A 25,800-nucleotide genomic window follows, 5' to 3' on the forward strand; every position below is an offset into this window, starting at 1 on the left:
CAAAATTGAAGCCCATGTGATTAAAGAGGCAGTGGCCCCTTTAATTGTCTAAGGGATAGAAAGTGGAGAATAGTGGTGAACAGTTGTCTTTCAGACTGGAGGGAAGTATACAGTGATGTCCGTCAGGGGTCAGTATTAGGACCACTGCCCTTTTTGATTTATAATAATGACCTGGACTTGGATATGGAGGGTATAATTTCAAAGTTTGCAGATGCCATGAAACTCGGAAATGTAGTAAACAATGAGGAGGATAGTAACAGACTTCAGGAAGATATAGGCAGACTGGTGAAATGGGCAGACACATGGCAGATGAAATTTAATGCAGAGAAATGTGAAGTGATACATTTTGGTAGGAAGAATGAGGAGAGGCAATATAAACTAAATTGTACAATTTTAAATGGGGTGCAGGAACAGAGAGACCTGGGGGTGTACATATACAAATCTTTGAAGGTGGCAGGACATGTTGAGAAGGCTGTTAAAAAAGCATATTGGAACCTTGGCTTTATAAATAAAGGCACAGAGTACAAAAGCAAGGCAGTTATGCTCAACCTTTATAAAACACTGGTTAGGCCCCAGCTGGAGAATTGCATCCAATTCTGGGCACCACATTTTTGGAAGGATGTTAAGGCCTAAGAGAGGTTGCAGAGAAGATTTACTAGAATGGTAGCAGGGATGAGGGTCTTTAGTTACATGGAGAGATTGGAGATGCTGGGGTTGTTCTCCTTAGTGCAGAGAAGGTTAAGAAGGCATACAGGATATTTTCCTTTATTAGCCGAGGCATAGACTATAAGAGAGCAGGGAGGTTAAAACACCGGTTAGGTCACAGCTAGTGTACTGCACACAGTTCTGATCACCACATTACAGGAAAGATGTGATTGCACTAGAGGGAGTACAGAGGAGATTTACGAGGATGTGGCCAGGACTGGAGAATTTTAGCTGTGAGGAAAGATTGGATAAGCTGGGGTTGTTTTCTTTGGCACAGAGGAGGCTGAGGGGAGATTTAATTGAGGTATATAAAATTATGAGGGGCCTCGATAGAGTGGATAGGAAGGACCTATTTCCCATGGCAGAGAGGTTAAAAACCAGGGGGCACAGATTTAAAGTAATTGTTAGAAGGATTAGAGAGGAGTTGAGGAGAAATGTTTTCACCCAGAGGGTGGTGGGGGTCTGGAACTCACTGTCTGAAAGGGTGGTAGAGGCAGAAACCCTCAACACGTTTAAAAAGTACCTGGATGAGCACTTGAAGTGCCGCAACCTACAAGGCTACGGACCAAGTGCTGGAAAGTGGGATTAGGCTGGATGGCTCTTTTTCTGCTGGCATGGACATGATGGGCTGAATGGCCTCCTTCTGTACCGTAAGTTTCTATGACTCTAAGGTTAAGGGGAGATTTATTAGAGGCATTCTAAATCATGAAGGGTTTTAATAGATTAAATAAGGAGAAACTGTTTCCAGTGGCAGAAGGGTCGATAAGCAGAGGACACAGATTTAAGGTAATTGGCAAAGGAACTAGAGATGACATGAGGGAAAAAATGTTTACGCAGCGAGTTGCTATGATCTAAAATGCACTGCCTGAAAGGGTAGTGGAAGCAGATTCAGTGGTAACTTTCAAAAGGGAATTGGTAAATACTTGAAGGAGAAAAATATGCAGGGCAATGGGGAAAGAGCAGGGGGGAGTGGGGCTAATTGGATAGCTCTTTCAAAGAGCTGGCGCAGGCACGATGGGCCGAATGGCCTCCTCCTGTGCTGTGTGATTCTCTGATTCATGCACTTTCCTGCCTTATTCAATTTTGCTTACTTCAACCGGCCCAGCTTTAGCTGAAACCTCTCATTGACAAAGATTATCGGAAAGCTGCCTGCAGTTTGAGCTGGAGCTCTGTGCATGGACCGGGAGCTGATGGGTTAATGGGGAGGGGAGGGGAGGGGGGGGGGGGGGTCGGGTCACGTGTGCGTGAGTTGGGGGGGTCGGGTCACGTGAGTGAGTGACGCGCCTTGTTTCCCTGGTGATGAGTCGCTGAGGCCTCAGGCTGGAGGAGCGGTGAGTGACCGGAGGAGGAGACGAGCAGGCGGCTTGTGCTGCACCGCTCGGGAGTGGAGAATCGAGGACACCTTTCACTCGAGTCCGATATGGTGAGTGCTGTACTCCTTCCCTCGGTAACAGTAGGCCGCAGCGTCCGTGTCCGTGTGTGAGGCAGCGGAGCCCGGGCACCGCGGGTCACAGCTCGCCTGGCCGGCTTCGGGAGCGTCGGCCCGAGTGTGCGACAGTGAAGGGCCGCTGGCTTCCATTCGAAGGTGATGTTCTGTAATCGAGCTGGTGAAGGTTCATTGGCAGTGCAGGAGATGGCGAACAGTGAAACTTTAACATCAAACAGAGCCGCGGAGGTTGTGCACAGTTTAAAAAGAGAGGTGCTCGGCATTAGTAACGGAAGATTGTTATAAATATCCGATCATCATAGAGTGGTGCAGCACAGGAGGAGGCCGTTCGGCCCATCGTGCCTGTGCTGGCTCTTTGAAAGAGCTATCCAATTAGTCCCATTCTCCTGCTCTTTTTTGTTCCCCCCCCCCCCGCTCTTTTTTGTTCCCCCCCCCGCTCTATTTTGTTCCCCCCCCCCCGCTCTTTTTTGTTCCCCCCCCCGCTCTTTTTTGTTCCCCCCCCCGCTCTTTTTTGTTCCCCCCCCCGCTCTTTTTTGTTCCCCCCCCCGCTCTTTTTTGTTCCCCCCCCCCGCTCTTTTTTGTTCCCCCCCCCGCTCTTTTTTGTTCCCCCCCCCGCTCTTTTTTGTTCCCCCCCCCGCTCTTTTTTGTTCCCCCCCCCGCTCTTTTTTGTTCCCCCCCCCCGCTCTATTTTGTTCCCCCCCCCGCTCTATTTTGTTCCCCCCCCCCCGCTCTATTTTGTTCCCCCCCCCCGCTCTATTTTGTTCCCCCCCCCCCGCTCTATTTTGTTCCCCCCCCCCCGCTCTTTTTTGTTCCCCCCCCCCGCTCTTTTTTGTTCCCCCCCCCGCTCTTTTTTGTTCCCCCCCCCCGCTCTTTTTTGTTCCCCCCCCCGCTCTTTTTTGTTCCCCCCCCCGCTCTATTTTGTTCCCCCCCCCCCGCTCTTTTTTGTTCCCCCCCCCCGCTGTTTTTTGTTCCCCCCCCCGCTCTTTTTTGTTCCCCCCCCCCGCTCTTTTTTGTTCCCCCCCCCGCTCTTTTTTGTTCCCCCCCCCGCTCTTTTTTGTTCCCCCCCCCGCTCTTTTTTGTTCCCCCCCCCCCCGCTCTTTTATGTTCCCCCCCCCCGCTCTTTTTTGTTCCCCCCCCCCGCTCTTTTTTGTTCCCCCCCCCCCCGCTCTTTTTTGTTCCCCCCCCCCCCGCTCTTTTATGTTCCCCCCCCCCGCTCTTTTATGTTCCCCCCCCCCGCTCTTTTTTGTTCCCCCCCCCCGCTCTTTTTTGTTCCCCCCCCCCGCTCTTTTTTGTTCCCCCCCCCCCCCGCTCTTTTTTGTTCCCCCCCCCCCCGCTCTTTTTTGTTCCCCCCCCCGCTCCTTTTTGTTCCCCCCCCCGCTCCTTTTTGTCATCCCCCCCCCCCCGCTCTTTTTTGTCTCCCCCCCCCCCCCCGCTCTTTTTTGTCCCCCCCCGCTCTTTTTTGTCCCCCCCCGCTCTTTTTTGTCCCCCCCCGCTCTTTTTTGTCCCCCCCCGCTCTTTTTTGTCCCCCCCCGCTCTTTTTTGTCCCCCCCCGCTCTTTTTTGTCCCCCCCCGCTCTTTTTTGTCCCCCCCCGCTCTTTTTTGTCCCCCCCCGCTCTTTTTTTTCCCCCCCCGCTCTTTTTTTTCCCCCCCCGCTCTTTTTTGTCCCCCCCCGCTCTTTTTTGTCCCCCCCCGCTCTTTTTTGTCCCCCCCCGCTCTTTTTTGTCCCCCCCCGCTCTTTTTTGTCCCCCCCCGCTCTTTTTTGTCCCCCCCGCTCTTTTTTGTCCCCCCCCGCTCTTTTTTGTCCCCCCCCGCTCTTTTTTGTCCCCCCCGCTCTTTTTTGTCCCCCCCGCTCTTTTTTGTCCCCCCCCGCTCTTTTTTGTCCCCCCCCGCTCTTTTTTGTCCCCCCCCGCTCTTTTTTGTCCCCCCCCGCTCTTTTTTGTCCCCCCCCGCTCTTTTTTGTCCCCCCCCGCTCTTTTTTGTCCCCCCCCGCTCTTTTTTGTCCCCCCCCGCTCTTTTTTGTCCCCCCCCGCTCTTTTTTGTCCCCCCCCGCTCTTTTTTGTCCCCCCCCGCTCTTTTTTGTCCCCCCCCGCTCTTTTTTGTCCCCCCCCGCTCTTTTTTGTCCCCCCCCGCTCTTTTTTGTCCCCCCCCGCTCTTTTTTGTCCCCCCCCGCTCTTTTTTGTCCCCCCCCGCTCTTTTTTGTCCCCCCCCGCTCTTTTTTGTCCCCCCCCGCTCTTTTTTGTCCCCCCCCGCTCTTTTTTGTCCCCCCCCGCTCTTTTTTGTCCCCCCCCGCTCTTTTTTGTCCCCCCCCGCTCTTTTTTGTCCCCCCCCCGCTCTTTTTTGTCCCCCCCCCGCTCTTTTTTGTCCCCCCCGCTCTTTTTTGTCCCCCCCGCTCTTTTTTGTCCCCCCCCGCTCTTTTTTGTCCCCCCCCGCTCTTTTTTGTCCCCCCCCGCTCTTTTTTGTCCCCCCCCGCTCTTTTTTGTCCCCCCCCGCTCTTTTTTGTCCCCCCCCGCTCTTTTTTGTCCCCCCCCGCTCTTTTTTGTCCCCCCCCGCTCTTTTTTGTCCCCCCCCGCTCTTTTTTGTCCCCCCCCGCTCTTTTTTGTCCCCCCCCGCTCTTTTTTGTCCCCCCCCGCTCTTTTTTGTCCCCCCCCGCTCTTTTTTGTCCCCCCCCGCTCTTTTTTGTCCCCCCCCGCTCTTTTTTGTCCCCCCCCGCTCTTTTTTGTCCCCCCCCGCTCTTTTTTGTCCCCCCCCGCTCTTTTTTGTCCCCCCCCGCTCTTTTTTGTCCCCCCCCGCTCTTTTTTGTCCCCCCCCGCTCTTTTTTGTCCCCCCCCGCTCTTTTTTGTCCCCCCCCGCTCTTTTTTGTCCCCCCCCGCTCTTTTTTGTCCCCCCCCGCTCTTTTTTGTCCCCCCCCGCTCTTTTTTGTCCCCCCCCGCTCTTTTTTGTCCCCCCCCGCTCTTTTTTGTCCCCCCCCGCTCTTTTTTGTCCCCCCCCGCTCTTTTTTGTCCCCCCCCGCTCTTTTTTGTCCCCCCCCGCTCTTTTTTGTCCCCCCCCGCTCTTTTTTGTCCCCCCCCGCTCTTTTTTGTCCCCCCCCGCTCTTTTTTGTCCCCCCCCGCTCTTTTTTGTCCCCCCCCGCTCTTTTTTGTCCCCCCCCGCTCTTTTTTGTCCCCCCCCGCTCTTTTTTGTCCCCCCCCGCTCTTTTTTGTCCCCCCCCGCTCTTTTTTGTCCCCCCCCGCTCTTTTTTGTCCCCCCCCGCTCTTTTTTGTCCCCCCCCGCTCTTTTTTGTCCCCCCCCGCTCTTTTTTGTCCCCCCCCGCTCTTTTTTGTCCCCCCCCGCTCTTTTTTGTCCCCCCCCGCTCTTTTTTGTCCCCCCCCGCTCTTTTTTGTCCCCCCCCGCTCTTTTTTGTCCCCCCCCGCTCTTTTTTGTCCCCCCCCGCTCTTTTTTGTCCCCCCCCGCTCTTTTTTGTCCCCCCCCGCTCTTTTTTGTCCCCCCCCGCTCTTTTTTGTCCCCCCCCGCTCTTTTTTGTCCCCCCCCGCTCTTTTTTGTCCCCCCCCGCTCTTTTTTGTCCCCCCCCGCTCTTTTTTGTCCCCCCCCGCTCTTTTTTGTCCCCCCCCGCTCTTTTTTGTCCCCCCCCGCTCTTTTTTGTCCCCCCCCGCTCTTTTTTGTCCCCCCCCGCTCTTTTTTGTCCCCCCCCGCTCTTTTTTGTCCCCCCCCGCTCTTTTTTGTCCCCCCCCGCTCTTTTTTGTCCCCCCCCGCTCTTTTTTGTCCCCCCCCGCTCTTTTTTGTCCCCCCCCGCTCTTTTTTGTCCCCCCCCGCTCTTTTTTGTCCCCCCCCGCTCTTTTTTGTCCCCCCCCGCTCTTTTTTGTCCCCCCCCGCTCTTTTTTGTCCCCCCCCGCTCTTTTTTGTCCCCCCCCGCTCTTTTTTGTCCCCCCCCGCTCTTTTTTGTCCCCCCCCGCTCTTTTTTGTCCCCCCCCGCTCTTTTTTGTCCCCCCCCGCTCTTTTTTGTCCCCCCCCGCTCTTTTTTGTCCCCCCCCGCTCTTTTTTGTCCCCCCCCGCTCTCTTTTGTCCCCCCCCGCTCTCTTTTGTCCCCCCCCGCTCTTTTTTGTCCCCCCCCGCTCTTTTTTGTCCCCCCCCGCTCTTTTTTGTCCCCCCCCGCTCTTTTTTGTCCCCCCCCCTCTTTTTTGTCCCGCCCTGCTCTTTTTTGTCCCCCCCCGCTCTTTTTTGTCTCCCCCCCCCCCCCCCCCGCTCTTTTTTGTCTCCCCCCCCCCCCCCCGCTCTTTTTTGTCTCCCCCCCCCCCCCCCCCCGCTCTTTTTTGTCTCCCCCCCCCCCCCCGCTCTTTTTTGTCTCCCCCCCCCCCCCCCCGCTCTTTTTTGTCTTCTCTCCCCCCCCCCCCCCCCGCTCTTTTTTGTCTCCCCCCCGCTCTTTTTTGTTCGCCCCCTTCATGTATTTATCCAATTCCCCTTTTGAAAGTTACTATTAAATCTGTTTCCATCACCCTTTCAGGCAGCGCATTCCAGATCATAACAACTCGCTGAGTAAAGAAATGTTTCCTCTGGCTCTCTTGCTGATCACCTTAAATCTGTGTCCTTATTGTTAGTGACCCTCTGCCACTGGAAACAGTTTCTCCTTATTTACTCTGTCAAAACCGTTCATGATTTTGAACACCTCTATCAAATCTCCTTTCATCCTTCTCTGCTCTATGGAGAACAACCCCAGCTTCTCCAGTCGCTCCACATAACTGAAGTCCCTCATTCCCGGTACCATTCTAGTAAATCTCTTCTGCACCCTCTCTAAGGCCTTCACATCCTTCCCAATGTGTGGTGCTGAGATTTGAATACAATACTCTAACTGAGGCTTAGCCAGTGTTTTATAAAGGTTTAGCATAACTTTCTTGCTTTTGTACTCTATGCCTCTATTAATAAATGTAAACAATTTTACAACACCAAGTTATAGTCCAGCAATTTTATTTTAAATTCACAAGCTTTCGGAGGCTTCCCCCTTCGTCAGGTGAACGATGTGAATTAATAAAGCCCAGGATGCCATATGCTTTTTTAACCACCTTTTCAACTTGTCCTGCTACCTTCAAAGATTTGTGTGTGCACCTCTAGGCCTCTCTGTTCCTGCACCCCCTTTAAATTTGTTCTATTTATTTTATATTGCCTCTCCTCATTCTTCCTACCAAGATGTATCACTTCACACTTCTCTGCATTAAATTTCTTCTGCCATGTGTCTACTCATTTCACCAGTCTGTCTCTGTCCTCCTGAAGTCTATTACTATTCTCCACATTGTTTGCTACGTTTGAGTTTCATGTCATCTGCAAACTTTGAAATTAAACCCTTTATACCCAAGTCCAGGTCATTAATATAAATCAAAAAGAGCAGTGATCCTAATTCTGTCCCCTGGGGAACACCTATGTGGGTACAATATAAATCAAAAAGAGCAGTAGTCCTAATCGTGGCCCCTGGGGAACATCTGTGTGGGTACAAATTAATAGTGAGGGTAATAAAATGGTAATTATAAGTAGTTATTATTGATTGCTAACTGAAGGTGAGTGATTAGATCACTGTTTAGACAAGTAATGATGCATTTACACTGAAGTTTAATGTCAATGCAAAGTAATTTTTGTTTTGCATCGCACTAAATTTGTGTTCCTGGAGTTTTCTGTGTATTTGTGCCCAGACACATGTGCAGTCGGGTGCTAATCAAATACACGGTCCAAAATGTTGCTGAATTTTGGGTGTAAATGAGTTATGTGCGTAAGTGCAATACGCCCAAATCTCCTCTATCTTTTACGACCGTCTATCGATCCCTCTACCCGAATGTACCTCTGCCAATAATAATGGCTCCACCCCCCATGTTAGAGCCTAATATTTAAGTTTCTTGCAATTACGCTTGTTCAGGAGCTCTCTTCAAATTACAACCAGATTTTCAGCCGCAGCAGAAAACTGTCATTTTTCTGGAGTTTCGTTGCAGTATATTGAGCGTTTTTTTAAAAATCCTCACTGAGACCTACACTATTTTCTGTTTCTTTTGAATGCATGCTTATGGCATCAATATAAGTCACCAGCAAAAATTGAAAAACTTCCCCGATTGCAGCAGCTTAAACATGTTGTGGCTGATTTGTATGAATGGTGGTTAAATGAGTTGAAACTTTAATTTTCATATGTAAAGGAACATATGGTATGAGTTTGGTGCTTTCCTTGGGCCCCGTTTGTTTCCGCAGATTTATGCCCATTTTATGTTCGGGTGCATTCTAATGAGTTTCATGAAATTTGAGTGTAAATTGACCGGCAGACTGAACACAGGAATGTGGGTGCATTTTCGGGTCTAACTGCCAGGTTGCACCCTTGGAGGAAATTCCAGGCTGTGTAAGTCAGGGCCTGACCTGACTTTGGAGCAAAGCAGAATGAGACTCCTCCTTTCAAGCATGAGAGGTTGTACCCTGACTCTGGATTTAGGCTGTATTTTTTTGGTGCAAAGCAAAGTCACACTGATACTACAATAATGTAAATACAACCTAAAGGAGGCTGCACAGAATCATAGTGTGGTAATTATGAAGTATCCCAGTGGTAAAGTAATAGTCAAGGACAACTGGAAGGGAAGGGTGAACCTATAACCAGTTTCATGGGAGTGATCAGTAACCACTGGGCCAGATGTTACAGTAAATTAAGTAGCGTGCCAGAACTAACTTGTAACCTTTAAGTGGGAGAACAATGATCAATGGAGACAAAGACACAATTGGACAGGACTTAAGTCAAGGTATGAGTTGAGTACTGGGGAAGATTAAGGGGAAACGTAGCTGGAAAATGAAATGAAGAAAAATATAATTTGAAGACCGTTTTAAGGGATGTGGGGACAATGGATAGCCTTTGTCTGATAGGCAATCCATCCCACTCTGCAGCTTTTCTTGTCTGTATTTTATCATTCGTAATGTGGTCCCATTTCCTCTGGATGTTTTCTCTTGCTGCTCCTAAGATTCAGACATGTAGTTCTATACATGCCTCCCCTTCCATGCATTCTCACTGTGGAAATTAACACTTGTTTCACCATCTCCTACTTTTAAAGCGTTCTTTCACAGGATCTCAAAAATGGGGAGCTTTTGACCTCCCTTAAATATTCCTTCCTCCTACAACCTGCAGACTTTTAAAACCCAAACTTTGCTGTCAACTATTTCTTCATTTACCTTCATTACAGGCCAGTCAGCCTAACCTTGGTGGTGGGGAAATTATTGGAAACCATTCTGAGGGACAGTATTAATTATCATTTAGAAAGGCACGGATTAATCAAGGACAGTCAGCATGGATTTGTTAAGGGAAGGTCGTGTCTGACTAACTTGACTGAATTTTTTGAGGAGGTAACAAGGAGGGTTGATGGTAGTGCATTTGATGTAGCCTGCATGGATTTTGGCAAGGCTTTTGACAAGGTCCCACATGGCAGACTGGTCAGGAAAGTAAAAGTCCATGGGATCTAAAGGAAAGTGGCAAGTTGGATCCAAAATTAGCTCAGTGGCAGGAAATAACGGGTAATGGTCGACAGGTGTTTTTGTGACTGGAAGATTGTTTTCTTTGGGGTTCGGCAGGGCTCAGTATTAGGTCCTTTTGCTTTTTGCGGTATGTGTCAATGATTTGGACTTAAATGTAGGGGGCATGATTCAGAAGTTTGCAGTTGATACGAAAATTGGCCGTGCGGTGATAGTGAGGAAGAAAGCTGTAGACTGCAGGAAGATATTGATGGACTGGTCAGGCGGGCAGAAAAGTGGCAAATGGAATTCAATCTGGAGAAGTGTGAGGTAATGCATTTGGGGAGGGCAAACAATGGGAGGATACTGAGAGGTGCAGAGAAAGTGAGGGACCTTGGAGTGCATGTCCACAGATCCCTGAAGGTAGATAAGGTGGTTAAGAAGGCATACGGGATACTTTCCTTTATTAGCTGAGGCATAGAATACAAGACCAGGGAGGTTATGCTAGAACTCTAGTTAGGCCACACATTGAGTACTGTGTACAGTTCTGGTCACCATGTTACAGGAAGGATGTAATTGCACTAGAGAGGGTACAGAGGAGATTTACGAGGATGTTGCCAGGACTGGAGAATGTTAGCTATGAGAAAAGATTGGATAGGCTGGGGTTGTTTTCTTTGGAACAGAGGAGGCTGAGGGGTAATTTAATTGAGGTGTATAAAATTATGAGGGGCCTAGATAGAGTAGATAGGAAGGACCTATTTCCCTTAGCAGAGGGGTCAAAAACCAGGGGGCATAGATTTAAAGTAATTGGTAGAAGGATTAGAGGGGAGCTGAGGAGAGATGTTTTCACCCAGAGGGTGGTCAGGGTCTGGAACTCACTGTCTGAAAGGGTGGGAGAGGCAGAAACCCTCAACTCATTTAAAAGTTGTTTGGCTATGTACTTGAAGTGCCGTAACCTACAAGGCTACAGACCAAGTGCTGGAAAGTGAGATTAGGCTGGATAATTTTTTTTTTGGCTGGCCTGGACATGATGGGTCGAATGGCCTACTTCTGTGCTGTGAATTTCTATGATTCTGTTACCTATCTTGTCTCCCATATTTTTCAACTGTGGTGATAGGCTTCAAAAATGATCCAAAAAAAAAATTCCTTTGAGAGAAAGAAACAGGAAAACCAAGATCACAATGGCGGGAGATCACAGGGTCAATGACTTGTCTTTCTGTATGATATATTGGTGAGGAAGAGCTACAACGTGAGTTGCGAATTGCCACAGATTGTTGTACGATTTGTGCTGCTCCGCCATTAGCCTTGTGAAATGGGATCTCGTCGTCAATCTCTCTGTGAGTTTCAAGAAATTGCTGGATTTGCACAATAACTACGAATTAAACTTGCCGCAGAAAGTTAGGGCTGCTGTTTTAGCATGTAAGGAGACTTTTAATGTCCTTGCAATGCCACTCATCCTCAGGCCTAGAAATGGAACAATTGAAACTGCAGAGTCTCACTCCTACAGGTAGTAAATTGTACCTAGATGTTTTTTAAATTTAATTTTTTTTCTTTTCTGTCTCTTTTTTCTCATTCTCTTAATGAGAGGGAAGGAAAGGTTGGATTATTTCTCTTTATCTAATTTGACTCTAATTCACCTTATTTCCTCTGCCGTTTGCTCCATTTCTTTCCCTATCCTTAATTTTCATTGGTTATGGAGATGGGACCAACAGTCTATCATTCACCAAGATCGCAGATGGATCATTGACCTTGCCGCTATCAACTTGCACTTCCAGCAATTTGTAGTGCAAGATTAATTGGAGCTGAAGGGTGAGGAAAGAAAATCCAGCTCAAGGCGCTCACTGTACGATGCCCCGCTCCAGCAAACGCTGGGCCAATATCTTGCCTCCCTCGTGGGCATGCTGTTGTGCTCTCATTTGAACATTTAGTTATTTCAGACTTCAGCTATCTCAACCCTTTGCCTCTTTGTTTCTCTCATTCATGTTCCACTTTTTGTTCTCTTCTATTTTCTGTTTTACTCGCCTCGTTTTTTCCATTGCCTTTTCACAGCCTGGCTGAGATGAGCTCTACATTTTATACAACTCTTTTTTTACCTTTTTTGAACCTTTTTTAAAAAAAAAGTTAATCCCCTTAAACCCCAAATAATTCTTAAACCCAAAAGCTGCCTCTTTGTAACAGTAGTTAGTGTTTCTGTGCTCTTCTCCTTTACCTTTTTTTTTTCATTCCCCTCTGTTTTGTTCCATCCTTAAAAGAGGTTGTCTTTGGCCACAATGTTACACTATCTTTTCAACTTTTTGCACGCTATATATTTTGAGCCATTTTTTCTTTTAATTAATTACTTGATGAAGGCAGTTCAGTCGTCGTGGTTTACTTGGAATTTTGGAAAGCATTCAGTGAAGTTAAACTTACGGCTTTTGAGGAAGAATTCTGATGGATGGCATTAACAGCAAATTGGCTAGTGGATTGAAAACTCTTGGTGATGGGAAGAGGAAATATAAAGTGCACTGGCTGGGGTTGGGCAGAAGTGACCATTGGAGTGCTGTAAGGGTATGTTCTGGTTTTCTGCTTTTCACGGTTTCATGAACCATCTAGAGGAGAGTTAGTGTATTATATATTGATATAAAATTTGGTAATGGCACTAACTATGTTGCCAGGCAACTAGTATATGAGAGGTTGATGAGATTTAAAAGGATCTGGGAGAGTTGAGACAATGGATTAAGGAATGTCAGACAAATTTTAATATGGAAAAATGTACTGTTTTGCAAATTGGAAAAAGAAACTTGAAACATGAACAAGAAGTGTGCCCGTTAGACAAAAGAGGCCAGGGATTTGGGAACAATGAAAGTAATCAATTAGTAACAACGAGACTGATTAAAACAGACAAGCATAGATAGAAATGATCAAATACTTTGTTAAACATAATGGTTGCTGAGCCACTGGGAATGTGGAAAATGTCATGTAAAGTGACCAGTGAGATGAATAACGGAGGAGTCTCACCATTTCCTTTTGATGCCGCCTCTCTTCCATTGCCCAGCTGGGTGGGACTGTGCTCGCCTGGTTCCATTCTTATCCAGTCGTAGCCAGAGAATCACCTGCAATGGCTTCTGTTCCTGCATCGTTCTCTCTGGAGTCCCCCAAGATCTATCCTTGGCCCCCTCCTATTTCTCATCTACATGCTGCCCCTCGACGACAACGACATCCGAAAACACAATGCCAGATTCCACATGTACACTGACGACACCCAGCTCTACCTCACCACCACCTCTCTCGACCCTTCCACTGTCTCTCATTTGTCATACTGCTTGTCCGATATCCAGTACTGGATGAGCAAAAATTTCCTCCAACTAAATATTGGGAAGACAGAAGCCATTGTCTTTGGTCCCTGCGCAAACTCCGTTCCCTAGCCACTGACTCCATCCCTCTCCCTGGCCACTGCCTGAGGATGAATCAGACTGTTAGCAACCTTGGCGCCCTAGTTGACCCTGAGATGAGCTTCTGACCACATATCTGCTCCGTCACCAAGACCGTCTACTTCCACCTCTAACATCGCCCGTCTCCGCCCCTGCCTCATCCATGTTTTTGTTACCTCCAGACTCGACTAGTCCAATGCTTTCCTGGCTGGTCTTCCATCTTCCACCCTCCATAAACTTGAACTCATCCAAAATTATGTTGCCCGCATCCTAACTCGCACCAAGTCCTCGCTGACCTACGTTGGTTCCCCGTCTGGAAACGTCTCAGTTTTAAAATCCTTGTTTTCAAATCCCTCCATGGCCTCACCCCTCCCCATCTCTGTGACCTCCTCCAGTCCTGCATCCCTCTGAGATCTCTGCGCTCCTCCAATTGTTGCCTCTTGCTTACCCCCCATTTTAATCGCTCCACCATTGGCGGCTGTGCTTTCAGCTGCCTAGGCCCTAAGTTCTGGAATTCCCTCCCTAAGCCTCTCCGCCTCTCTACTTCTCTCTCCTCCTTTAAGACGCTCCTTAAAACCTACTTCTTTTACCAAGCTTTTGGCCGCCTGTTCTAATATCTCAAGTGGCTTGGTATCAAATTTTGTTTGATAACGCACCTGTGAAGTGCCATGGGATGTTAAAGGTGCTATATAAATGCAAGTTGTTGTGGTGGTGGTTCCACCGTCGTCTAGAACTGAGCCATCTGAACGAGAAAGTTCCCAGTTTCGATCCCTTGGTATCGCATGGTTAATGCTGGGAAGTATCAGCCATATCTGGCTGGACTTGGCTGTGAGTGCCCTTCAAATTCCAGTGACCATCCTGTGCTCAGTTTTGAGACTTTCCTGAAGAATTGTCACCTGCTACTGTACTATAGAGCTGTAATATAGCTTGAGTTAAAGAAAGGAGTGTTGAAGAGATGAGAAGTATGTAATCGTTAGTAATATCAGCTTTGATCCCTTTGTAAGTTTTTTTTTACCATTTCTGTTCATTTAGAAAATAATATATTAAGAACAGTGAACACTGACAAATTAGTTGAGGGAAATAGATTGGAAGAATTATTGAAGTCCATGGTTGTGAGGGAATTGAATTAGTTCACTTGCACTTGGAATTGATAAATACCCAGTCAGTATTCCTGATGCTGACCTTAGGAATCCCTGACTAAACATTAATAATATAGTCATATTTCTTTGTAATGGTTTGAAACAACAAGTTAGTGAATTATTGAATATTTGCTTTGGTTATCTAGGAAATTAACTCTCTATTTGTATTTTTCTCTCAGGCTGAACTGGGGTTAAATGAACACCATCAGAATGAAGTAATCAACTACATGCGCTTTGCTCGTTCAAAAAGAGGGCTAAGACTGAAAACTGTCGATTCCTGCTTTCAAGACCTGAAGGACAGTAGGTGAGTATCACTTTTATAGGCTGACAGTATGAAGAAATAGTGAATTACTGATCTGCCATCATGTGGAATCGCTGATCAGTTCACAGTTGCCAAGGTGTGCAGACGCGAAAACATTAATCATAATTGTGGCGTTTTAAAAGATGTGACACTAGAAGTTCGATAAATACAAACACAACAGGATTTGGATGAATTTTTGTGGTTATCAAGATAAAGGACATCAGTGTTGGGAAACAGAATCTTTTTCCATTTTTGGGCACCCAGTGTCGGTATCACATCTTGTTATCTCGCACATTAGGTACAGCATGGCAGAGTGAAACTCCTTATCGCGAGGCCCAATACTGTACCTTAACATCAACCTTAGAAAAACACTTTCTGCTGCTCTAGTTTTCTATTTTCCTCACCATTTCTGTGCTTACTGGGTGAAATGACCAATTTTTACCCCACTCTGGGTATTTTTATGCTATTAACCAATGTCTGTGGAGTCATTTGTTAGTGCTCCAAAATGTTATGTCCAGTCCCCGAGAGAGATTTTTAGTCGCTCCCCCTTACTGACCATGGAATGTATCTGTTTCAATCAGACATGGTAAATCCATTATAAACAAAAAGTGAAAAACTGCAGATTGCGACAACCTGAAAGAAAAACAAAAGGTACTGGAAACACTCAGCAGTTCAGGTAGCATCTCTAGAGAAAACAGGGGAGTTAACGTTTTGGGTGTGGACCCTTAATCTCTTGTAAATCTATTCCCTCGGTCTGGCTAGCTTTCATAATTTCCATGGAAACCCTGCAGAAACAGGTATGCTTTTTATGTTTTATTTTTAAAAAAGCAACAGACATTGGGAATTGGAAAACCGAGAATGCTGCAAATTGTGAGAAGGAAGCGGGGAAAATCCACTCGTCTCTCTTGACCTTCAACAGTACATTGCCGAGTCTCCCAGCATCAGCATCTGGGGGTGGTCATCATTAACCAGAAGTTAAAATGGCCCAGCCACACCAACACAATAGCCAGAAGAGCAGGGCAGAGGCTGTTTTCTCTGCAGCAAGTGGGTCACCACCTGACCCCTCGAAGCATCTCCATCACTAGCAAGGCTCAAGTAAAGAGTCTGATGGGATACTCACCACATGAGTAGATGGTGCAGCCGCAACAGCACTTAAGGAGCTTCACACCATCCAGGACAGAGCACGTTGGTTGATCAATACCCCTTTACCCCATCCACCACCGGCGAACTGTGGCTGCAGCATCAGTGATCCACAGGATGCAGAGTAGATACATATCAAGGTCACTTCGACAGCATCTCCCTGTCCTGCGAACTCTACCACCGAGAACAGGAAGAGGAGAAATATCTTGAACACCTTTTTCCCTCAAAGTTTCCTCTGAGTTAGTCACACACTATCCTAACTTCATTGTCAATGGGCCATTGTGCTGGAATTCCCTACCTAACAATTGTGGGAGTAACATCATTATGAGGATGGCAGAGGTTCCAGGAGAAGGACCACCGCCATCTCAGGGTAATTAAGGATGGGCAATTGTCCACATCCTGAGAACAAATTTAAAAAAGATGCACTAATTGGCATCTGAAAAAGAGAGAGATGAGCTAATGCTTAATCCAAACTGGCAAAGTAGAGAAGTTTGGGGAAGTGAAGGATAGCCTCTCCTCCCACTGTCTTGCTTGATTCTGTCACTGTGAAGACAGGAAGGAGCAGAACACATGAAGTGCATAAGGAGTTAGAAAACTATCAGGCAACAGCTTTAAGATCTCGAGGCCTGTACACTCCATCCGAGTTCCACTGAAAGCAATTAAAGGAATGATACACTGATGTCAGTTTGCACCTACAATTTTCCCTCCTAGGCAAATTCCAGAGTTCAGTCGTATTGTACGAAAGTACCAAGTGGAGGCTTAGGGAGGGGAAGGGACTGAATCAGCTTCTTGCACGTATTCCAGCAGTGGCATTGGAAAAAATCTGGGAGCATCCTACTTTCCCCATCATCTCAACTGGGGAATGATCAGTGTTATGGTGGGGGCCTAAAGTGTGGTAGAAAATGAAATTAATTTTATTTTAAGTATAATAAAGGGAGAGATTGTAAATACTCTGTATTAGAGTCATAGAGTTATACAGCACGGATAGAGGCCCTTCGGCCCATCGTGTCCGCGCCGGCCATCAAGCCCAGTCTAATCTAATCCCATATTCCAGCATTTGGTCCGTAGCCTTGTATGCTATGGCATTTCAAGTGCTCATCCAAATGCTTCTTGAATGTTGTGAGGGTTCCTGCCTCCACAACCCTCTCAGGCAGTGAGTTCCAGACTCCAACCACCCTCTGGGTGAAAAAGTTCTTTCTCAAATCCCCTCTAAACCTCCCACCTTTTACCTTGAATCTATGCCCCCTTGTTATAGAACCCTCAACGAAGGGAAAAAGCTCCTTAGTATCCATCCTATCTATGCCCCTCATAATTTTGTACACCTCAATCATGTCCCCCCTCAGCCTCCTCTGCTCCAAGGAAAACAAACCCAATCTTCCCAGTCTCTCTTCATAGCTGAAGCGCTCCAGCCCTGGTAACATCCTGGTGAATCTCCTCTGCACCCTCTCCAAAGCGATCACATCCTTCCTGTAGTGTGGCGACCAGAACTGCACACAGTACTCCAGCTGTGGCCTAACCAGTGTTTTATACAGCTCCATCATAACCTCCTTGCTCTTATATTCTATGCGTCGGCTAATAAAGGCAAGTATCCCATATGCCTTCTTTACCACCTTATCTACCTGTTCCGCCGCCTTCAGGGATCTGTGAACTTGCACACCAAGATCCCTCTGACCCTCTGTCTTGCCTAGGGTCCTCCCATTCATTGTGTATTCCCTTGCCTTGTTAGTCCCTCCAAAGTGCATCACCTCGCACTTTTCCGGGTTAAATTCCATTTGCCACTGTTCAACCCATCTATATCGTCCTGCAGATTGAGGCTATCCTCCTCGCTATTTACCACCATACCAATTTTTGTATCATCAGCGAATTTACTGATCATACCTTTTACATTCATATCCAAGTCGTTAATGTAGACCACAAACAGCAAGGGACCCAGCACCGATCCCTGTGGTACCCCACTGGCCACAGGCTTCCAGTACAAAAACAACCTTCGACCATCACCCTCTGCCTTCTGCCACTAAGCCAGTTTTGTATCCAAAGTGCCAAGGCACCCTGGACTCCATGGGCTCGTACCTTCTTGACCAGTCTCCTGTGCGGGACTTTATCGAAGGCCTTACTGAAATCCATGTATACCACATCCACTGCGTTACCCTCATCCACACGCCTAGTCACCCCCTCAAAAAATTCAATCAAATTAGTCAGACATGATCTTCCCTTGACAAAGCCATGTTGACTATCCCTGATTAATCCTTGCTTCTCCAAGTGGAGACTAATTTTGTCCTTCAGAATTTTTTCCAATAATTTTTCTACCACTGATGTTAGGCTCACTGGCCTGTAGTTCCCCGGTTTTTCCCTACTCTCCTTAATTATTCTTTTGTATGTACCAGACTGACTGAGGACACATTCACTGTGGATGAAGTGACCGAGATGCTGGATGGATTGAGGGTTGTGGTCCACAGTGAGGTCGAGTCTGAACTCATCAACACTGCCTACACTAATGTGCTACTTCTGCGTCAGCTGTTCTGTCAGGCTGAGAAATGGTACCTGAAGTTACAAACGGACATTTCTGATCTGGAAAACAGGTACATCATTTAAAGTTTTTAGAAGTGTAGGTGTATTAATATAGGTACAAAATAAAACAGCCAGCCAAATTCATTACAGCTGATTTTATTGTACAGAAAATATTAAATTGAAATGCATTTTGTTACATTTAACCACCTAATTAATGTTTATATCACTCCTTAAATTTGTATGTTAGATGCAAGATTTCACATGTCCAACTCCTCTGCCAAACTTCAAAGATTGATGTAAATAACTATTATCTGTTAAGTTAACTTTACTGATTACCTTAAATATCTGATACCTTTTGCTATCTGTCTAAAGATGACCAGGAATCTCCGTAAAACCAGCCAGTCAAATAGTTTTCCCGATTTCTTTCGCCACCTGACTATATAGGTCTTAAAAAATAAAATTATAACAAGAAAAACACAACAACAAATATTTCACAAAGAGTAGTACTACAAAAATTTATCAATAATAGCAAAGCAGAATCTGAACCAATCGACACTTTTTTTTTCTCAAAATCCTTTTGGCCACAACCAATCAGAAATCAAAACTGAGCAATAATAAAACAAACCCACTTAAAATGCTTTTTCAAATTTTTTTCACCCACCCACTTTTTCCATTAGACGGGTTAAAAAAAATTGAATTTATAAAGTAACAACCGTAAAAAAATTTGGAAAAAATATTTTTAATGTATGTATAAAACTGCCCAATTCTTGTTGGAAATTAATCTATTAATTTTTGCCTCCTGAGGCCATCCTTCTATCCGACGCCTGGAGTTAACTTTCTGTTTCACCCGAATTACCAACCACTGCTCCTGCCCTGTTCCTGGCCACCCAACACGTTCTTTGCCTCTCAGGCCTGCTTCTAACCCATAAATACTGAAGCAAAGTATGCATTAAGTAGCTTTGCCATAATATTCTCACCATGTTCTTTTTCGACTGACTCCAAATGATGCTGTTTTCCCTAATGTATTTATGAAAACCTTTTTTATTTCGCTTTGGCTATGAGTATTTTCCAAACACTCTCATTACCTCTCTTTTTGTTTCCATTTATACATTACAGTATTTCTCATAATTCTGTTTTGTCACCGGCTTTAGCTTTATCATACATTTTTTTTTTAAGCCTAATGCAATTGTTCACCCGTAGTACCATGGCCCTAAATCATTTAAATGTTTCTAGACTGCGTTATACCAATCTCGCATTTAAATATTTCACACTGTTGCTCCATTGACTTACCTTGAATTTATCAGGTTAAGTTCTCTTTTATCCCTTTGAAGTTTGCTCTTTCTAATTTCTTTTCCTGCTCCAATCTAACATTAAAGCTAATTATGCTCTGATCACTCATTCCTAATTTTCTTCGCTGCTCGCCTGCTCCTGTTCATTGCCAAGAACCAAGCTCAGTATTCCACCTTTCCTTGTGTGACTTATGCACTGACTCAGACAAAACAGTTTCGAATGGATTCTATAAATCCCTCTCCACCTATTCCATAGTGGATTGTTGAAACTTTAAGAATGTACTAAGTATGAAATACTCTTCTAAAATAATCCCCCTGCATAATACATGTAGTTTTAATTCATTGTTCATAATCTCTACTTTATTCATGTATATTTGAACGATACTATGAAGCTGATTAAGGACCTCTGTCCCTGTTCCTCAGCTACACTAGGTACAAGTGACCACAATGTAGAATTGGCATCAGTGAAGACTAGCACAGAAATTATTTCAGGAAGTCAAACTTCAGTGAAATAAACTAATAGCAGTTAAATCGGTATGTTGCAGATAGCTTAGTTTCCGAGAAATGGAAAACTGTACAAATTACTAAATGTGTAAGACCAGTGCATATACCTCCCCAAAAAAAGTGACTAAAACAAGCAAGACTCAAAATGACTAATTCTATTAACTGTTCCATCAGTTAAAATAGAAATAAGAAAGAAAAATAATCTTTACAAACTTAGAGGGAAGAACAACTTTGGGATATTGAGGTGTAAAGAGGGCATTAGAAATTAACATGGCCGGGGGCGGGGGGGACCCGGGGGCGAGGGCGGGACCCGGGGGCGGGGGGGACCCGGGGACCACCCGAGGGCGGGGGCGGGGGGGGGGGCTGGGGGTGGGGGCGGGACCCGGGCGCGGGGGGACGACCCTGGGGCGGGAACCGGGGGCGGGGGCGGGGCCGGGGGGACCCAGGGGCGGGGCCGACGCCGGTGGGGGACCCGGGGGCGGGGCCGGGGGGACCCGGGGGCGGGGCCGGGGGCGGGGCCGGAAGTGGGGGGGACGGGCGGGGCCAGGGGTTGGGCCGGTGGGGGCTCCGAAAATCTCTCAAATCCCAAGCGCAGACTTCCGGGTGTCCCAGTGACGCGTCCGAGTGTGTGCATGCGCGCCTCCCAAATGCGGCAGTCCCACCGGCAATCAAAGCCGGCGGGATGATGCTTTTCATAGTTGTTGAGCTCGTTGAAGTACTTCAAGTACTTAAATGTCTCCACATTTTGGCTGGGGTGCGAGTTGGAAGCATTCTTGGCGTCTTTCCCGTGCTGTGGGAAACACTCCCTGTTGCTACGTGTTTCAGCCAGCTGCCAGTGGGAGATGCAAATGCTTATTTGACAGGTGGGGAGAAAACGTCATTTATTGCAGCAGGGCACTCTGTCACTTCAGACAAAGTTTTTGGCTGCAAGACCTTTGTGTTTTCACTCAAATTTCTTACTTTCCACCTAAAACTCTGCTGTTCAAACATATTTACCTACTTTGCGGACCCCCTCAAACTCTCACCATCAGGATGGGGGGCACCATGGCTGCGTTCACCGCTCCATCAGAGGACGAGCAACATCACCAGCCTCGCCAGGCACAGCGTCCACCTCCGCCACGTGGAGCTCCACAGCACAGTGCTGCGCCACAGGCACCTGCACAAGAGCACAGAGGGCAACAACAGAGAGAGCGAAGTCGCAGGAGGCACGACCCTCGCCACGGTGTCTACAGACTAAGGCTCAGCTTCCTGGACCTCTCTGAGGAGCAGTGCATACGGAGGCTCAGAGTCAGTCACCACGTAGTTGCAGACATCTGCAGCCTCCTTCATGCCGAGCTGCTCCCGGCTGGACCGAGCACCATCTCCTTACCTGTTGCTGTCAATGTCACCACTGCCCTCAACTTCTTCACCTCCGTATCATTCCAGGGTGCCACCGGGGACATCGTTAGGGGGTCTCAGTCGTCTGCACCCAAGTGCATAAGGCAGGCACCAACTGCTTATTTCGCAGGACCTCGCAGAACGTCAACTTCCCCATGGATGACCTCAACCAGACGGAGAGGGCAGTGGGATTCCACGCTGTGGCTGGCTTCCCATGGGTGCAGAGTGTAATTGATTACACCCATATAGCAATACGAGCACCTCCACACGAGCCAGGACTGTTCATCAACAGGAAGAGCTGTCACTCCATCAACACTCAGCCCGTTTATGACCACCGCAAGAGATTCTTTCATTTGTGCACCAGATTCCCTGGCAGCTGCCACGATTCCTTCATCCTCTGGGAACCCAACATCCCGCCCCTCTTCCACGCACCGAACACCCTCAAGGGCTGGCTCCTTGGGGACAAGAGATACCCCCTGCACACGTGGCCCATGACACCTCTGAGGAACCCCATCACCGACCAACAGCGTCGATATAACGACAGCCACATCGCTACCAGGTCTACAATTGAGCATGTTATAGGGCTGCTCAAGATGCACTTTAGGTGCCTTGATCATTCTGGGGGAGCGCTTCAATACGCACCAGACAGAGTGGGACACATTATAGTTGCGTGTTGTGCCCTGAACAAAGTGGCACGACAGAGAGGGGGCCGCTTGAGGAGGACCCATCCACATGGAGGAGGAGCCCGTGGGCAGAGCAACGGTTCACCTGGCTGCTTGTGAGGCCAGGGAGTCACTGATATGTGAACGGTTCTCCTAACATCAGAAAGTGTGAAGAGTCCAGTCCTCACACCACCTGGATAGAGCAGTGCCCACACCAACGTGCCCCCCCCCCCCGCCTCCACCCTTCCCTGCATAAAACAGTCCTGCAACTACACATACACCCACTATAAAGTAACCCAATGGGTGGTATCAAGTGTGGCCGTTCATGGTGAACCTCATGAAAGGGCCTTATTACAGAAGCCAGTCAAGAATGGCCAAGACGTGGCAGTAGTTATGACAATAATATTTAATATGTGTTTAACAAAAAGCAAATATAAATAAAGACCATGACCAACCGTCAAACACCCTTGTGCATCCCCTTCGTGCTTACAAAGCCTTAGCCCCTCTCTTCCGACTATTGTGCGGTGCATCCCCTGTGGCTGCAACAGAGGTAGTGGCAGGTTGCTCGCGTTCATCCCCTGACCGATTAGATGCTTTGGGCCTATGCCCTCTGAGTTTCAGTGCCCGTGAGGGCCCCTCCAAAGACTGCTCCACCTGCACCTGTGCAGGGACAGACTCGGCCACTTGGAGAGGAGGCAGCATTGTGGGTACTGGTTGAGAGGGGGGCAATGGGTGGGAGGTGGGAGCACTTTGAGTGGCGTCCCCACTTCCATGTCCCCTTTTGCCATCATCTCTTCCCTGGGCCAGGCCCACATCACTCCTACCGCTCTGCTGGACAACAGTTTGGAGGACATGTGTGAAGCCTTGTAAGGCCAGTGCTAGTGTATCTGCCCGCCTGTTTAAGGCGGCAGAATGTTGTTCACTGAGTTCAAACGGCTGTTGTCAGGGCCTGAATGGACACGTTTGTGAGCCGTGCTTGAAGCTCGATGGAGGCTAGCCTTCCCTCCATCGCAGACATTCCCACACTTACCCACGACAGTATCTCAGAGATGCCCTCACGTCCCTGTGACAGTATCTCAGGGAGTTGTCCACGTCCCTGTGACACTATTTCAGAGATTCCCTCCCGTACTGTGCCACCATTCCACTCATGCAGGAGTTGGACACCTCCATCCTCTGCATTATTGTGGAGAGTGTGCATGGCACCTGTTCCAGCACCTTGCAAATGTGCTGCTGCCCCTCGATTATTCTTTTAAAGGATGGCTCCCAGGGTTCAGCATCTGTGTCCAGCTGAGCAGAGCCTGGAGAGGAGTGCTCCCACCAACGCGGACTCTCCACAGCTGCCCCTGCCACCAATGTCTGCTTGTGCTCACGTGTGGTAACTCACCAGGTGCGAGCCCAACTAACTGAGGGCTATGAGCCACCGAGGTGCGAGTATCTGCGCTGGTGGATGGCTTGCTCAGATGTGACGATGCGCCCTCTGAGGCTAGTAGGTCCTCTGAGGAATCGCCCTCTGCTGTCACAGCGGTCGCTGAAGGCCCTGTAAGAGAACAGAAGGCAATATTAAGCGTGATCACAGATGTGTCATGTTGCGATGAGCATACTGAGGTGCTGAAGATGGCAAGGCATGTTAACATCAATTCATATTGTGTGCGCTGAATGTTAAAGTTCTGTCACCAGACGTTTGTCGGGTGCCAGTCTCGGCGTCCCTGACTGACAGGCACTCGAGGGTTCGGCTGAGCTCCAGCGCCTCCTGCTTCACGTCTGTAAGGACGACTATTTGTTGCATCCCCCTCCGGTCCTCATCCTCTCCCGTGCATTCTGGGCTCTCCTCTCACAGACGTGTGAGTGAGTGATGGTGACGTGGCCAACTGATGAATGCATTGGCTTAGGAGCGGCTGACCGTGAAAGAGATGCATCAGAGGGTGAGTATGAGACAGAGGCATGACGTTGTATAAGGATTGGGTTGAGTGGTAGTGGTGGGATGAGTAATGGGGAGGTGAGGAAGTGCAGGTAAGATGAGGATGAGCTTTGAGTGGGTGTGAGGAATGATGTGATAGAGTATTGTTGGCAGTGCAGAATGAGTTGGGGGGTGGGGGTGGTGATGTGGAAGACGGAATGTAGGCGAATGAGTAAATGTACTCACTTTGGCTGACCTAGTTAGGTCATTGAAGCGCTTCCTACACTGGATCCAGGTGCGGAGATGCTGCTGCTGGTGACCTCATCTGCCACCTCAAGCCAGGCCTTCTTGGTGGCAGAGGCAGGCCACTTCCTCCCGTCCACCGGGTAGAAGACATCCCTCCTCCTCCTCCTCCTCACCCCGGAGTGAGGCATCGCTAAATCTTGAAGTAGCCTTTCCCCTCAGCTGCTCCATTGTGGTGTGTGGGTGTTTGCTCCAGGAGCAGCCATTGGAGGACTGCCCCTTTAATTAAAGCTCCTCCAGCTGACCGCCTCTGATGCGGGTGCGCAGTCTGCCCGCTGTGCAGCTTTCGGACGGCAAACTCGGAAGCCACGTTAAGTGGCTCCAATTGACTCGCGATCGCGTGGGGAATGGACATTTTTTATTGGCCCTTATTTTTAACTCGTTGGGGGGGATAAAATGGTCGATAAGAAAATTTGAGTGATCTGTTCGAACTATGGAAACTCTTTGCTAGAGTAATCCCATTGTCACACTATCCCTTAGCGCTGCTTCAAATATTTATTCAATTTTCTTCGAAAAGATGCAATGGTTCCTGTGGCAAATATTCCATCCTCCATCAACCCTCTTGAATTTCTTGATATCTCTCCTCATTTTGACAACTTTAAATTGATTGGGGTGTCAGTGATGAGGAATCAACAATTTAAGCTGGTCACCCATCATAATTCTAAAAATCTCTACCAGGTCTCCTCCTGGCCTTCTTTGTTCCAGTGAAATAGTCCTTGATTACCAAGTCTCTCCTCATGACTATTGTCTCTTATCCCTGCGATTATTGGGTTGAATTTAAGCTGTACGCTTTCTAAGGTTTTCATATCCTTTCTTTAATGGGGTGCCCAAAACTGTACATAATACTATGGCCTAACCAATGTTTTTTTAATCATTGTCATTATCATTGCTTCTTTCCTCTTGTAATTTTTGCCCCTGTTCATTAAACCCAAAATGATGGCCTTTTTAATGACTTTACCTACACTAACACTTCCAGGAAATTTGCATATGATCAAATTTAAGTTGTTAATTAATAAACTTGCATGCTGAAGAGATTTGAATTGAGATAGAACTCAGTTAGGTTTAAGGGTTAATAGTGCCAGAAATTAGATTATTTTGGATTTGATACACTCTAAGAAGGTAGGCAATGTGTACCAGGCTGTAGATGGGTACCTAGCATTTAGCGGCTCTGGGCAAAGGCCCCAGGATTTAGTAGCACTGGTGGAGGGATTGTCTGGGGTTTTTGGCAACAGTGTGGGGCAAGGGGAAGGTCGACTTTTGCTCAAAAATATTCTCAAATCCCTTCCCTTCCCTTCTCACAGCCTCATTACATAGAATTGTACAGCACAGAAACGGGCCATTCGGCCCAACAGGTCTGTGCCGGTGTTTATGCTCCATATGAGCCTCCTGTTATCTTACTTCATCCAATCCTATCAGCATATCCTTCTATTCCTTTCTCCTTAATGTGCTTATTTAGCTTCCTCTTAAATGCATCTGTGCTGTTCAAAAAAGGGTGTAAGGATAAACCCAGCAACGATAGGCCAGTCAGTTTAATGTCGATGGTGGGGAAACTTTTGGAAACGATAATCCGGGACAGAATTGAGTCACTTGGACGAGTGTGGATTGATTAGGGAAAGCCAGCACGGATTTGTTAAAGGCAAATCGTGTTTAACCAACTTGATTG

At 47.6% G+C, this 25,800-nt stretch overlaps 1 protein-coding gene across 1 annotated transcript in view; it reads left to right on the plus strand.

Moving 5' to 3' along the window:
* Nucleotides 1-1,982: 1,982 nt before the first annotated feature.
* The window catches only part of lztfl1 (leucine zipper transcription factor-like 1), an 87,700-nt gene continuing 63,882 nt past the window's right edge, over nucleotides 1,983-25,800 (plus strand). The window contains exons 1-3 of the mRNA XM_067999995.1: nucleotides 1,983-2,128; nucleotides 14,336-14,460; nucleotides 17,982-18,176. Of these exons, the coding sequence (XP_067856096.1) occupies nucleotides 2,126-2,128; nucleotides 14,336-14,460; nucleotides 17,982-18,176 (323 nt within the window). The 5' untranslated portion in view covers nucleotides 1,983-2,125. The remainder of the gene's footprint in view (nucleotides 2,129-14,335; nucleotides 14,461-17,981; nucleotides 18,177-25,800) is intronic.

This window comes from Heptranchias perlo, chromosome 2 (genome assembly GCF_035084215.1).
Source record: "Heptranchias perlo isolate sHepPer1 chromosome 2, sHepPer1.hap1, whole genome shotgun sequence".
Taxonomy (NCBI): Eukaryota; Metazoa; Chordata; class Chondrichthyes; order Hexanchiformes; family Hexanchidae; genus Heptranchias; species Heptranchias perlo.